Raw genomic sequence first — 16763 nt, 5'->3', positions numbered from 1 at the left:
CATGACACAGGAATGTTTGTCAAAATATATTTTTCATTTGACACTATGTGTCAGTGTGAGTCGTATTGCAAAATATCTATTACACTTATATGACACTGATCAAATGTTAATGAATTTTTAATACTGACAGAATTATAATTACAAGTAATTTAGAGAGCAATTCTCAAATGAAATAGAATGGTCCAGAGGCCATTTCTGCGGTAACATAGCCGATAACAAGGCGTTGTTATGGCAACGTTACCTTATCCTTCTTTGTTGGTAGTAACAACTGTGAAAATGCTGTCAATTTATAGTGCGATCAAGCGTATTTTACTACATATATACAAACGAAAAAAAGAATGTTATGATAACTGCATCTTTGTGATGTGCATTTATAACATACACAGATTTTACTACCAAGAAAGAAAGATAAGATGGCGTTGCCGTAACAACGCTTTGTTAATGGTTGTGTCACCGCGGAATTGGCCCCATAGAGGCAGAATTGGCGTTGAAAAAGTTGGTAGTCACAAACGGTGAAAAACCTATATATTTACTGTGCGATCAAGCGTTTTACTCCAAATCTACTACTCGAGCTAACCTCCAAATGCCTCAAATGTTAAAATTTTGATATATTTTTTAAAATAAGTATTTGCTTAGGAAGAACTACCAAGAAATTTTGGTTGGATTGCAGACTAACTTAAAGTTAATATTGGGAGCTAAAATTTCCAGAGATTTTTTTTATCAATTTGAAAGCATTTGAGCAAGCCCCTGCAAGCATGGCACTTTATAAATATCCATATTAAGGACCACGCTAATATATATAACGATAAATATTTATCAAATTAAATACAGACATATCATGATACATCATAAGAAGTCGTTTAACGCATTTTACAAACGATACGTAACACATTAATCAAAATTATATTAAATATATACATACATACATGCATATATGTTCATATGTATATATTTGTATATAAGACAAAATTGGCAACCAGCCAATGGGCAATTCATATAATATCTTTATTACCTCATAAACATCATGTCCATTAATTCATGCCGCGGTTTAGATTTTTAAACAAACTTCAGAACACTTTAAAATTATATTTATATACAGTAAAACCCCGTTAATACGATCATACTTCAAACCATTTCCCGCATAATACGCCGGTCTACTTACTTTGACTCTTTCCACTCGCGAATTCCGAGATGTATATAAATTTTACTGCCGGAGGCATCCGAGTGGAAACGGTTAAAACACATTGTTGTTGGTTCTATTCCACTTAATGCAATTTCTCGCGTAAGTCGCGTTTTTGATCCGGTCTCTATAAAATTGTCTTAACAGGGTTTTTTAAATGTAAGTGCTTATAAATTGGCAACGACCGCAATGTAGTAAAAACTTAAGTATGTTTACAAGAAATATAAACATATATGTATAAACAAAAATCGACCGATTTTTATAAATCCCGGAGAAGAATTATAAATTAAATATTATAAACAAATTATAAGTCTATTTACCTTATTTCCTTTTTTCAGAATTTAATATAATGTCGGAGGAAGTAGTAGCACCAACTGTCCAGGAACCTGAGCCTATTCCTGAAATCAGGCATCGCACATTCAAACATTGGGTCAGGTCTGTTGGAAATAAATTTAATAATAATATAACCAATACTAAATTACGAAATATAATTAATAATAAGTTTTAAATAAATAATAAGAAATTAGTCTTATTATCTTATTCTTTATATTATTCTACAATATAATAAACTTAGATAAGTTATTTGAAAGACTAAAGCCATAGATGAAGCGTTTAGTACATAATAGTTCCGGAACCAGACATAGGGGCGCGCAAGTGTACCATTGGAAGCTTTTTATCTTATTTTCTTGTTTTTTTATCGCAAGGTTAATTACATAACGATCACAAAATGATTGAAATACAATTGCAAAATGATTTTACATTCCATCAAATTTAAAAATATCTTATGAATTAAATCCAGAGGACGAAATGCATTAAATAACCTTAACAAGTAGCCTGAATTAATATTTATCAATATTACTCATTGCTTTCTATGTATAAACAAAAAGATAAACTAGTGGGGTGTATGGCATCGTGCCTTAAGGCAAATTGCTGGAACTTCCCGCACCATAACGGAAAGTTCGAGGAATATTGAATGTTTTCAAATAGATTATTATTAATATTGTAACATTATCTAATATTTATAAGAATTTAATAAACTGAATTGCAAAGTTGAAATTATTTGTTTAAAGTATATTAGAATTATAGACAAAATCAAAAATAAAATGTGAATTCTTTTCGATATACAAAAAAAATATTAAAGAAAAAATTAAAAATAAAAGTTGAAACAAAATTTTTTTTTCCAAAATCAATTATTTTGTTAAGACGAGCAGAAAGTTCTTTGAATCATTTAAATCGGACGCTTAGTTCTCTCAAAAACTGCCATTTTTCACACATTTAGCTCCGTATCTTCTAAAAACACTTCTCCCAATCATTACTAATTGAATGTTTTTTAGATCATTCAAATCGGATGCTCCGTTCTCTCAAAACCCCGATTTCTATTTTCTGCACTCTTTGCTCTTTATCTCCGTAACCGCTAGACCTGCCTTTGCCAAAAACTAATCAGCACATCTCCCTATCAATAGGAATCGAATGTTTTTTGAACCATTCAAATCGGTTGATCCGTGCGCCCAAAAACGTGACTGAAAATTTGCATCCATACATACATACACACACACACATCCATTTTTTCTGAAGTATGCCTAGATAGGGAAACAAAACATAATCTTCGTTTTACATAATCTTCTCACCACATTTATAATTAATTTAGGATTAAATAACAAATTTATTCTCTACCAGAGCCAGATTGCAAAGAAAATTTCTTTTGCATTAATCAACAATAGATAAGACCTTCGACAAATCAATGGCAATGGTCAGATGATTCGTATTTTGCCAACTCCTTCACTTTTATGTCAACTATTTTACTTGATGTCCGTTTCAGGACAGTTGTAAAAATTATTAAAATAACAAAAAAAATATTCTTAATTAAATAATTAAATTTTGAAGTAACGGTTAAACGGCGAATACAATGCCGTTAATAGTTCCACAGTGATACCAACTGCATCTACAATGATTAATTGCAAACACACACACACATATATATTATATAAGTTTATTTTCAATCGAATTTATTATTTTCCCCGACGGACAAGATTTATGGCACTCGATTTGATTTTTATTTATTTTTAATTTTATATTCATGTTTTTTTTCTCAAAGATGTCACACGAGCGCGAATGCAAAAATCTATTTTTAATGAAATCTATGTCGGTCGTTTAAAATAGATAAAAAATGTCAACGCTAGGATAAACATAAAAACAGACATTGATTTATTAATGTATACATATATATATATATATATATATATATATATATATATATATATATACAGCCAGATGCAAAAGTTTGCTCATATTAGATTTCCCATTTTTATTTTACCTTTATTATATGCTGAAGCAATTAAAATTGAAGTGATAGGAGTGATATCAAATAAGATTTTAAAGTGTACCGAGACACATAATATTACACATTAATATAAAATATTTAATTTTGTGAAAATGATCAAATACATCATTCAAATTAATCTGATTTAAAAATTACATTAATAAATAAATCCCCAAACACAATTCTCAATCTATGATCAAAGATGGCGTTTACCATAGATCAAAGATGGCGTTGACCATAAATCAAAATGGCGTCGACCATAAATCAAAGATGGCGTTGACGCTACCAGAGCGCTACAAAAAGTAATTAATTTGTTTCAAATAAGCTATTTTGTAACAAATATACTATTTGTAAACAATTAAACAAAAGCTAAACAAATCTCTTCAAGGAATTCATTTAAGTTGTTATATTATAAAAGCACCATAAATAAATTTATTTCATAAATAATTAATCTAAATTATCTTATCTTTTCCTTTTTAGGCCAAAAACCCAACAATACCATTACATAAATGATTACATGAGGAACTATTACGACGATGTCTTGGATTACTTGGACAAACGTCAAAAGGGTCTCAGGGTGCCCCCACCGAGACCCCAATATTGGGCCGAGAGGGCCCTAAGGACATACTTAAAGTTAGTAGAACACACACACGTACATATTTATCTATATAAAAATAATTTATATTTTATCCTTTAGCAAATCTTCATCCTACAAACAAGCCGAAATAGAAGACACCATTTTGAGGTCACACATCAGGACAGACAACAGATTCTATCAAGCCCATTACAAAGGCTACAACGAACGTAGATATACATTCAATTTATAGATAATTTGTTTGAATTTGATTGTGAATATGATGTGAATTAATAGAAATAAAAAGATCCATTTCATGTATAGCTAATTGTAATTTTTTTTAAAACAAAGGCACAGTCTAAATTCAACATGGCGGCGGGGTCTCTAAAATTCTCCAACATTTAAATTGTTATTATGTAAAAATACTAGTATATACGTTCTTTGATTAATTTAATTAATATAAAATGGTAATAGATTTATAAAACAAATTAACTTTATTGCTAATTTGTTAATTGTAAACTGCGTCAAAACTATCAAAATAGGTTGATCCGTGCGCCCGAAAACGTGGACGAAAAATTGTATCCATACATACATACACACACACATCCATTTTTTCTGAGGTATGCCAAAATGTTCAGAAAACTTCAAAACGTCGAGAAATGTAAAAATTTTCGGCCCATTTTAATAACTTACCCTACGGGAAGTTAATAAATTAATTTATAAGTAAATAAAAGTATTCCGAGTGGATTTATTACACATTATTGAAAACGAAGGAACACGTTAACTCTCGGAATATTTTCTGAAAGAAAATTTTCAAAAATCAATATTTTTTATAATTGAACCAGTTTCTAGAGGACTTTAATGATTTAGTGTGTTTATTGGGGCCAAGTACTCTATCGTTATACCAAGTAAATCGTCTAATTTTAATTTTAACTAACGTCAAAAAAACTACTCATTTTCTTAAACTTTGATGAATTTTTAAAACTAAACTACTTGTCGTAAGGCCGTAATATCGCAGTAAGTTCTATAAGACCATGATATATATCGCTAAAAAAAATTCCACAAAAATCGGCTTAAATTTTTTTTTAACAGTTAATTACAAGAAAACGGCTCGGTAGATTTTCACCTAAAACTAATCAGTATCATTACCAACTAATATCTTTCGAACAGTTTTTGATTTTTTGAAATCTGTTCGGTAGTATGAGCTTAAATGGTTTAAAAACGAAAAGTTTAACACTTTTTTTTCAAATTACAAAGAAACGGCTTGGCAGATCGTCGCACAAAACTGGCAAACAATAGTCCTCATCGAAATACATCAAATGGCTTTTAAATTTCTGAAATCGGTTTAGGTTATTAGGTTTAGGCGTCGATAAAAGGTCTAATTTTAACAAATGCCTAAAAAACGATACCAATTTTTGCAAACTTTGACGAATTTTTAAAGTTAAACCAATTGTCGCAGGGCCGTAATATTTTAGTATGATCTAGAAGACTATGGTATCTACCGTCAAAAAAATAATGATAAAAAATGGTCGAATTTTTTTTTTTTTACATTTTATTACAAGAAAACGGCCTGGCCGATCTTTACCAAAAACTAATCAGTACGATTCCCAACCAATATCTTTCGAACGGTTTTAGAATTTTCAAAATCGATGCAGAATTGCGGGCTAAAACGTGGACGAAAAATTTTCCACTTTTTGCTATTTATAAAGAAACGTCTCGGCCGATCGTCGCACAAAACTGACAAACGATAGTCCTCACCAAGATACATCGATTGGCTTTTAAATTTTTGAAATCGGTCCAGTCGTTTTTGAGAAAATGTCGATTACGGCAAAAAATCTATTCACATACACACACACACGTACACACGCACATATACTTTTTCCAAATTTGGTCTCATTCTATTCAGAATGGCTTGAAACGTCGAGAAAACATAAAATTAGCAAATCGGATTTTTTGATGAAAACATAAACTTCTCCTTCGGGAAGTTAAAAAGTTGTATGAATATAAATAGCCAATGAAAGAAATGTAAAAATTAGATATTTTTGAGTGGAATACCCTAGGGTAGAAAGATTTGCATCATAAATTATAGTAAATGATATAATTTGTAATTTATATACTGAAATAAATTTTCTTTCTATTCTGTTCTGTTGTTCAAAAAGTAATTGAAATTTCAATTAAACATGAGTTTTGCACAAATAAATTATAAGAATATCCATAAATAAATAAAATAAATAGATAATTGATATATAATGCCCTTGAATCATAACCAACTCGTTAAACTTTTATGCAATTCATATAAAATATAATCAGTTTTTTTGTTGCATATATATTAAACAAATATATAAAATATATTGAACAAATATATTAAATATTTGTTCTGCAACATATCAAAAATCTAATTTATTTGTAATTTTATATTGCCAAATGTTTAAGATTCAAATAAAATAATTCTTACCTTGTTAAATAATGCAAATCCTTCAAGATTTTGTATATCGGCAAAGTTTCACATTCACAATAAGTCTCAAACAACTTATTAAATATTATACAAATCACTACTTCGATATAGCAATTAAATTATAACACATGTATTTAGAATCACAATCTTCATATATATTAAAAAGGTTAACTTATATATTTAAAATATGATCACTTATTTTTATAGAACAATAAGTTGTCTCTGATGCACAAAACAAGATCACGTATTATAAATACATCGACACATGTAATATATAAGAAAGTATATTACAGCAAAAAATATTTGTTCACAAATTGAATTATCTTTTTGCATTCTAGCAATTCAGCCTCATTTTTTCTTCAATTTTTGTAGGAACCAAATTTCTGCGGTGTTTCCTCTTCTCTCATTTTTGAACTACAATCAGAGCATATTAGTCTTTTAGCTATTTTACTCGAACTCCACCATTTTACACTGTTTTGGCAACTCAATGGTCAATATATCTATATTTATTAGAACTTCTGATATGTTAAAAAATCGGTTTTGGTTGAAAATATTTTCATATCTGTTTATCTCATACATATTATTCAAATAGTTTATTATGAGCATTTGGAATTAATTCTTTAATAAGGTATACACAGATTATAATACCTTCAAAGATTTTGTATGGTTTTATGAGTACTATTTTAGTCCTTTTATTTGATAACTCGATCTTTTTCATTCAGAACAAAACATTTTTGATTTTATCTCCTCCAATTCCAAAATTGTTTTGAAATTTGGTCTCAGAGTAGAAACGGTGCATTTATTAATGTTTGCAAAGTTTTCAGATAAAGTGAATAACTATAATAATTAATGGAATTAATTCTTCAATAAGGTATACACAATTCATAATACCTTCATAGATTTTGTATGGTTTTATGAGTACTATTTTAGTCTTTTTATTTGAAAACAATATTTTTCCTTCAGAACAAAACATTTTTTACTTTATCTCCTCCAATTCCAAAATTGTTTTCAAATTTGGTCCAAATGGTAATAATAAATGAACAACTTTATTTATAACTTGTAAATTCCGATAATACAATCATATTTGTAAAGATTTCTTTACCAGAATTCTAATATAAACAGCATATCTAAATTATTATAGTAGCTTATGTAAACTCTTGGATTCGTCTACTAATTGATTTAGTTATATTTATATACACTGTTATTTTCCTGAGCACAGAAGTATTATGTGTAGAACATTTATGCAAAAAAACACCACCTGGTCATAATAATATTGTTAAAATCAATTTCGATAATAAGTTTCTAATTATAAATAGAAAGTCATGCTTACAATCATCCTTATGTAAGTATACAAGAATTAGAATCCGGACAGCAATGACTGTAAATTTACAATAGTTAGTATCGAGGTAGCAATTTTCAATTTGTGAACTGTTCTACATTTGTTTTATAACATTCTCAAAGAAAATCTGCATTATGGGTAAACAAATGCTGTTTAAGACTTCCCATCGTTGTACCTTTAATTTTACATATTTTACACTTATGAGGACGTTCTCGTGTTAGTACCTAAAATGGCTCTATTAAAGAACTTTCTTCTCTTGTTAGTTTCATATTTATAAGACTGTTTTCTCCAGTGAATAAGAATGTGCATAGACATTCTATAATAATAAATAATAAATTTGTATTAGTATCCTTTTGTACATATAAAGGGCTTCTTGACATTGTTATTTCTGATGTGTCTAAATAAAGTACTTTAATAAACTTGCTCACTCAAATAAACATGTTCTTTTTTTCTTTCTTCGTTGATAAACACGTCACATTTAAGACTTCCCATCGTTGTACCTTTTAATTTACATATTTTACATTTATGAAGACGTTCTCATGTGAGACCCTAAAATGGCTCTATTAAATTAATTTCTTCTCTTGTGTTTCATATCTATAAGACAGTTTTCTCTAGTAAATAAAAATGTGCATAGACATTCTATAACTATAATAATAATAAATAATAAATTTGTATTAGTATCCTTTTGTATGTATATAGGGCTTCATGACATTGTTGTTTCTAATGTGTCTAAATAAAGTGCTTTAATAAATTTGCTCAATCAAATAAACATGGTCTTTTTGTCTTCTTTGTTGATAAACAAGTCACATTTAAGACTTCCCAACATTGTACCTTGTATTTTACATATTATATTTATGAGGCCGTTCTCATGTTAGTACCTAAAATGGCTCTCTTAAAGAAATTTCTTCTCTTGTGTTTCATATCTATAAGAGCATTTTCTCGAGTGAATAAGAACGTGCATAGACACCCTATAATTATAATAATAAATAATAAATTTGTATTAGTATTCTTTTGTACATACAAAGGGCTTCTCTGCATTGTTGTTTCTGATGTGTCTAAATAAAGTGCTTTAATAAACTTGCTCATTTGAATACACATGGAATTTTTGTCTTCTTCATTGATAAACAAGTCACATTTAAGACTTCCCATCGTTGTACCTTGTATTTTACATATTTTATATTTATGAGGACGTTCTCATGTGAGTACCTAAAATGGCTGTCTTAAAAAACTTTCTTCTCTTGTTTTTTATATCTATAAGACTATTTCTTGATTAAAGAAGAATGTGCTCCTTTGTGAAGAATCCTTTTGTACATATATAAGGATTCTCGACATTATTGTTTCTGATGTGCCTAAATAAAGTGCTTTAATAAACTCGCGCATTCGAATAAACTTCTCTTGTTAGTTTCATATCTATAAGACAGTTTTCTCGATTAAATAAGAATGTGAATAGACAAATAGCCGTATTACTATGCTTTTGTACATATATAGGGCTATCGACATTGTGGTTTCTGATGTGTCTAAATCAAGTGCAAGATCTTTAATAAACTTGGTCATTCAAATAAACTTGGTCTTTTTGTATTCTTCCTGGATGTAGATGTCACATTTTAGGTAGTAAGAAATTGATAGAAAGTTCTTCTGTGAATGACACTGATGGTGTTTTTTAGAGCTCGAGGAAATTATGTCTTTGATTCTCAATATATTTTCTCATAATCTAAACTTAATTCTAAGAATTAAAATTAAAATAATTAAATATTATTATTACCACATTTCCAAGTTGAATCTCTTCTATTTTGCGGTTAAATTATTATAAATTAGTTTTGTCATAAATTTTATACACAAAACTTCAAACTTATATTATTTATTAATGAATATTTTTTATAAATTTTTATATTGTTTTTTTTTATTATAAATATAACAAATTATCATTATAAACACTAGCAAAACTTTTATTTAATAAAAATAACTTTTGCTTAATATTTTTTGACATTTTTAAAGCAACTGTATGAACTTTGAAACTATTAGATCACGTAACAAACATTGCAAAAAAAAAAAATCAAAACCTAACCGGTAAATTTAAATATTTTTAAATAAAACTGTTTTTTAAATATAAATAATTATGAAATATTTTAACAATTATGAATCTGAAAAAATACAATAATTGATTTTTTTAATAATTAACACTAGAAACCATCACAATTAAATAAGATGTTAATCATATGTTAATCTAGTTCTTTATGTTCAGAGATGATATTTATGTGAATGGAGTTATTATTGAGTTTTGTAATGTAACATAATATTATTGATGATTAAATTCTATAGCAGTTTGAAAATATATCTGTAAATTGCGTTTAAAATTCTATAAAAAAAAGGATGATGAGAAATTTAACCCTTTCTAAGAATTCGCAAAATGCATCTGAAAATTACCTGCAACTTCAAAAAATTGTATGCCTATTTAAATGTTAAAAACCTTCAAATAAGGTGTTCATACTCAATAGATTTTGGAGTATATCGAGTTGTTGTAAGACTTAAAACAAGACTATATTGACTATATTATACAAAATTTAGTTTTGTGCAAAATTCTTTTATACATCACTCATACTAATCGAATAGTTTAAATGTTTCAAATTTTCAAATAAAAAAAATCCAAAACAAGTGCTTCTTCAATACAAGCAGAAAAGTTTCTGAATCATTCGAATCGGATTATTAGTTCTTTCAAAAACTGCCATATTTTGCACATTTAGCTCGATATCTTCAAAACGGCTAGACCTGCCTGTGCCAAGATCTAATCACCACTTTTCCCCATCATTTCGAATAGAATATTTTTTTAATCATTCAAATCGCTTGCTCCGTTCTTTCAAAAACTCGATTTCTATTTTCTGCTCTTTTTGCTCTGTATCTCCGAATCGGCTGGACCTGCTTCTACCAAAAGCTAATCAGCACATTTCCATACCATGGTATATATTGCTATAGGAATCGAATGTTTTTTGAACCATTCAAATCGGTTGATCCATGCGCCCGAAAACGTAGACAAAAAATTGTATCCATACATACATACACACATATCCTTTTTTTCTAAGGTATGCCAAAATGTTCAGAAATCTTCAAAACGTGAAAAAATACAAAAAAATTCAGTTTTGATTTTTGGACAATTACAATAAAGTTAATTAATTAACTGTTTTTTAAATATAAATAATTAAGAATAATAAAATATTAAACGGTAGTCCGCCCGAAGACAGGCCCATGCATAGATAAGTAAGCATAATGGCATATGGGTCCATGGTGTGAGAGCCACCACAAAATCAAAGATTCCTTTTCCCTTGCACCACATTTCAAAACTCTAGATAGTTTTTGTCGGCCTTTCTTAGAGTCCATGTCTCTGATCCGTACAGAGCTATGCTCCAGATATAACACTTTATTAGTCTCTATCGATGAAAAGTGAAAATTTAATTTGTTTCTACCTATAAATATTTAAATATTAACCAGATGCACTATAAATAGAAAAAAAAACTATTTAAAATAAGTTCATTTTAGAAGAAGTCTTTCAGGGACAAGATGACTTTATGACAAAACTTAAAACAAAACAAGTATTATGAAAAAATTATATTATATTATATTGTCAACAACCCATATATAATTATTTATTTAAACAATATTATTTTAGTTAAATATAAAAATAAATATTTAGCATTAATCGTAATCTATATGCATACATACAATAACTTATAATGTGAAAAGCGACTAAACATTGTAACCTCATACCATTATATGAATAATATCTGAAAGCATATTATTGCTAAATGAAAGCATTCGAAGACTTATTGCAACATTTTTTGATTGTGATTAAAATGATGAAATATTTTGACTAAAATATGATTTATTAATAATAATTTCAATTAATAATTCTTACAATGTAAGTATTATTTTTTTTAGGCAGGGGCTTCCTCGGGTGCAGCAGTAATAGCTTCATTTTCAGTGGCTGGTTTCTCCTCCCCCTGTACGGCAGTCCCTTCGGCAGCCCCTTCGGCAGGCTGCTCACCACCTTCACCACCTTCAGCTGGCTTCGTCTCACCTTCCTTCGGTTCTTCTCCAGCAGCTTCTTCAACTTTCTCCTCGACTTTCTCTTCAGTCTTCTTCTGTTTCTTCTTTTTCTTTGTCTTGGTCTCTTCCACAACTTCCTTCTCTACATCTTCTTCCAATGTGAAAGGTCCTTCGGAGTATCCAGGCGGGAAGAATTTTTTGCACTCGACTTCTCCAATTTCAGCATTAGGACTTACGTAGACAGGACCGAGTTGAGCTAGAGATAGTAGGCCAGCACTTGGTTTCTTCATGACCATGACGACTATTTTTTGACCAGGTTGTGGTCTTTGTTGTTCGTATTCTTTAATTGATTTAGCTATGAGTTCTGCTGTGCTTGGATTCGCGGAGGTGAAGACTCCCATGTTCATGATGTAAGCAACGTTTTCCTTAACCATGTCCATGACGTCTTTCTTTTTGAAAGCGTCGAATATAATAGCAACGTGCGGCGGTATTGATGAAGGGGGTTGAGGTATATATTCTGCTGCCACCGAAGGAAACAAAGCTGCCAATGCGGATCCTCTAGCAATGTTATTAGTAGGTGTATAAATACCTGCTATCAGAATTGGTTCTTCCTCGTGGACTGCGTATTCCTCCTCCACGTAGCTTTCGTCTCTGGAATAATCCCCCTGGGACATTCTGTCTGCATGTTTCTGGGATGCATCCGGACTGGTTTTAACAAATTGGCCCCATTCACCCATCATCTCGGGATAGGATGCCTTCAGCACTTCATCAACATCAGAATCACTCGGTGCACTGGTGGACACATCCGAAGGTGCTGGTGCTGCAGCAGTAATAGCTTCATACGGTTGCGTTTCTTCTTCACCGTAGCCTTCACCCATGAGTTCGAGCTCAGGAGGTTCTTCCAATTTCTCACCAGTATATTCGAGTATAAACCTATCACCTAAACCACTTTCAATAATACTTATTAATGCTTCTTCGATAGACGACATTGTGAATTCTTCCTTAGTTTGAAGCAAAATTATCATGCTTAAGCCTTTGGAGAGAACACGTAAGGCTGCTGGATGGAATGGTTCGGCACCAAAAAAACATTCATCAATAACAGTGTTTTCTAACACAACTTTTTCGAAGGTTACAATTTGCAATTGGAGTTCTTCGCAGTGGTCCATAATGTTTGACAAAGCATCGAGAGCATGTGGCCAGAGGATTAGTACACTGTGATCAGGCAAGCCTTCGGATACAGCCACGGCCACTTCCATTCGGTACTCATCTTGTTTTTTCTTCAACAGTTCTTGCTCCAAACGTATAGCTGCTCCATGTAACTCTTCCAGTTCTGCAAACCGTTTTTTCTCCTCGGGAGCTATAGAAGTAATAGGCATGGACACACGCTCCTTTAATCCTGCTTGGACATCCTGTTCCTTCTTGACCTCCTGCACAATCATGCGCATCAGACGCGGCGCATCCGGTCCAAACATGAGGTTGGTCATCCTGCCTTCTACGATGAACATCCACGTGGGTTCGCTTTTTTTCCGGAACCTCTGCAGTTCTTCGATGGCATCCGCTTTGGCGGTGACGTAGGTGATGTTCTCGCCTCCGACTTCTAGTTTTACTTTCCTGAGATTGCCGCACATGCCGACGCAGGGGCCGCACCATTCCGTATAGACATCGATTAGGATGACACCTTTCTTTTCGGTTTTTATCTTTTCCCAATCCTCCTCGTTGGTTACGTCTATTTGTAGAGCGACTGTCGCCCCCTTCTTAGCCATGGGGTAAAGGAAATAACTTGGCAATAAATATAAAACAGACTCAGGTAAATTGTTAGGTTCTTTGGCACAAGACTCAGCTAATTGTTTCAAGTTGACAAATAGAAATCAATAACAGGTAACAGTTTGGCATCACCATAGCAACCTAAACTAATTTGGAATTTTTATACATTATCATATATTTGTGACAAAACGAAAAAACGTTTATGTTCTCGCCAAAAAATTCGACTTACTAATTTCTTGTTGCAAGTTGTAACGTCATGAGTACAAAATTACTAGAAAGGTTGACAAAACATATAATTAGCAAATCGAATTCTTTTTCGAGTTATAAAAGTTTTAATAAACAAATTTAATATTTCATCGATATCACAATCTCATAAAATGTTGCAATCGTCTTCCAACTATCAATATCAATTTGTGTGACCTCAGTCAATAATTATTAATTATTAAATTTTCATAATTATCAATATGTATGCATTGTGTTCACTTTTGAGTATTTACAATAAAATCTACTTCACTAAACTATCTCTAGAAATTAGGTTTTTGGTCAATTTGTTATAACAAACATATCGATACAAATGATATGTACATATATACTAATCTAAGCAAATCTAATCGTGCAAAACTTAAACAATAAAAATGTAAAAAAAAAGTTAATAAACTTAATATAGTTGAAAATTAAGTATATAATTAATTACGTAAGACCTGCAGGTTTTTATAAATCACAATCAAGCAATATCTATAATCACAGTTTCAAATTGCATTTTTTATAATTCTAACAATGATTAGATAATTTTCTTTGTTTATTAAAACATTTCTTAACTTTTTTGATGAAACCATACTAAGAATGTAATTCAAATTTAGTAAACAAACTTTGAATTTCTTCAATACAAAATGTCCCACATTTAAAAAAAAAATCATTGAGGCTGAATTTTAACAGATAAAGCATATCAAAAGTTTAAACTTCTTCGATACAAAATGTCTTCAATTCAACCATTGTTATTTTTTTTTATAATAATAATAATTAAATATCATAATAATAATATTTTAGTTTCATTAAACTATGTAATGGTTATTAGTTTAAATAATAAGCACAGGACTACATGATTCATCAGCACGAATTACATTTATATAGGTTTTGCTAAACAAAAATATATTTGAAGTGAAACTTCTAATGCGACTTGATTTTGGTTAGTAAAGTAGCTAAAAGTGGAATAATAGGTGAATTTGCTTGAAATTAACAAAGTGAAAAATATATGCAGTGCATTTGTTCCAGTTTTTTGCATAATTTTTAAAAACTGCTTCAAATTTTCAAAAAAAAATTGTGTATTACTTTTTAACTTATAAAATTATATAAGTTTCTAATTAAATTCAAATAAATAAAATTTCATAATTTCAAATTATCATAAAACAACGACGTAAAATTCTCAAAAAATAAATAAAAGGAGCATTTTCTCAGTTCCTGTTTAAATTAAAATGGTATATAAAAAATGTCTAGTTGAAAAAATTAAATTTAAAGTAACTAATTGCTAATTATAAATTTGTTAAATAATTAAATATTGTTATATACACGTTTTTTTGTAAACTCAAACTTTTATAAATTATCTAACATGAATCGTTTAAATTAAAATCAATATATGACTTAAAGACAATTTGGGCAATTATTAGATATTAATTATTCCAATTATAAAAATGGTTATACAATTTAATTTATTGTTAATTTAATCAAATATTAATTTATTATTAAAAGTTTTAATAAAAAGTACTTAATTTTACATGCTATAGAATATTTTTTGTATACAATTTTATTTTTTATTAATTGAAGCAAATATTAATTTATTATTAAAATTTTTAATCAAAAGTATTTCAAGTACTTAAAGCACAAGCTTATTGTAAATTTAGTTAATTATTTGTTTAATAATAAATAGCACTGAATTAAATTATTACGAAATAAAAACAGGTCTTAAAAAATCTCCTGTATATAAAATTTAAAGACAATGTAAAGTCAAATATTTTGATAATTTTTAGATATTAAATTATTTCAGTTAAAAATCATTATAAGCATGTGAAATTAATTTTTGTAATAATAAATTAATATTTGATTAAATTAACAATAAATAAAACTATATAACAAAACATATTCTATAAAGCAATTTTTAGATAATAAATGTTTGATAAAAAATGACGATAACATATTTGATTAAATTAACAATGAATAAAACTGTATAACAAAAAATTGGATAATTGAAGCAACTTTTAGATAATAAATTGTTCACGAATTAAAAATGTTTATGCACAAGCTTATTGTAAATTTAGTTAATTATTTGATTAATGATATATTTTTTTTAATAATTAAGGTTCAGTAATAATATAGCACTAAATTACAGGTATTAAAAAATTTCCTGCATATACAATTTAGAGAAAACGTAAAGTCATATATTTTAGTAATTTTTAATTAAACGATTAATTTGTTTAAAAATTAAAAACGGTTATATACATAATAAATATTACAAAAATAACAAAAACTTAACCCTTTCCACTCGCTAATTGCATAATCAGTACGTATTTTGCCACCGGAACGGCGGCATCCAAGTGGAAAGGGTTAAATTAGATATAAAATGTATCCAGAAAAAATAATTAGGATACCACATAAAATTATGGCTTCTTGAAAATTGATTTTAATCAATTTTGTCTGAAAAAAACGTAAAATCAATTCCTATCCCTTCCTATACATAATAAATATTACAAAAATAAAAGGAATTTAACCCTTTCCACTCGCTAATTGCATAAGAAGTACGTATTTTGCCATCGGAGCGGCGGCATCCGAGTGGAAAGGGTTAAATTAGATATAAAATGTGTTCACGAAAAATAATTAGGATACCGCATAAAGTTATAGCTTTTTGAAAACTTATGTTAATAAAGTTTGCATTAAAAAAAACTTGTGAAATAAATTTTTATCTCTTGCTTTCTATTTCTGCATTACGAAGTTTCACTTCATTATATAATTAGCTTAATTTTAAATGTTAAAGCACAAGACACAGATGCTTCAAAGCAGAAGTTTTAAAAGTAAAATGTGTAAAAGAGGTTTATAAATAAG

At 29.2% G+C, this 16763-nt stretch overlaps 2 protein-coding genes across 2 annotated transcripts in view; one reads left to right on the top strand and one right to left on the bottom strand.

Annotated features, from left to right (window-relative positions):
- LOC113376735 (flightin-like) overlaps nt 1–4373 on the top strand; it is a 48502-nt gene extending 44129 nt beyond the window's left edge. Inside the window, exons 2-4 of the mRNA XM_026616774.1 lie at nt 1519–1615; nt 3981–4133; nt 4198–4373. Coding sequence (XP_026472559.1) covers nt 1530–1615; nt 3981–4133; nt 4198–4327 — 369 coding nt within the window. The 5' untranslated portion in view covers nt 1519–1529 and the 3' untranslated portion in view covers nt 4328–4373. The remainder of the gene's footprint in view (nt 1–1518; nt 1616–3980; nt 4134–4197) is intronic.
- Nucleotides 4374–11716: 7343 nt separating this feature from the next.
- On the bottom strand, nt 11717–13797 carry LOC113371500. The gene has a single exon (XM_026612127.1). It carries the CDS (start codon nt 13667–13669, stop codon nt 11795–11797), a length of 1875 nt encoding a protein of 624 aa, XP_026467912.1. The 5' UTR covers nt 13670–13797; the 3' UTR covers nt 11717–11794.
- Nucleotides 13798–16763: the final 2966 nt, after the last annotated feature.

This window comes from Ctenocephalides felis, unplaced genomic scaffold, assembly GCF_003426905.1.
Source record: "Ctenocephalides felis isolate EL2017-DRISC unplaced genomic scaffold, ASM342690v1 CF-g0.4_SCAFFOLD_00845, whole genome shotgun sequence".
NCBI lineage: Eukaryota > Metazoa > Arthropoda > Insecta > Siphonaptera > Pulicidae > Ctenocephalides > Ctenocephalides felis.
This window is presented reverse-complemented; position numbering and strand designations above follow the sequence as displayed.

Excerpts from the sequence above, each read along its gene's own strand:
- LOC113371500 (XM_026612127.1), bottom strand. The coding sequence starts at position 13,669 with ATGGCTAAGAAGGGGGCGACAGTCGCTCTACAAATAGACGTAACCAAC.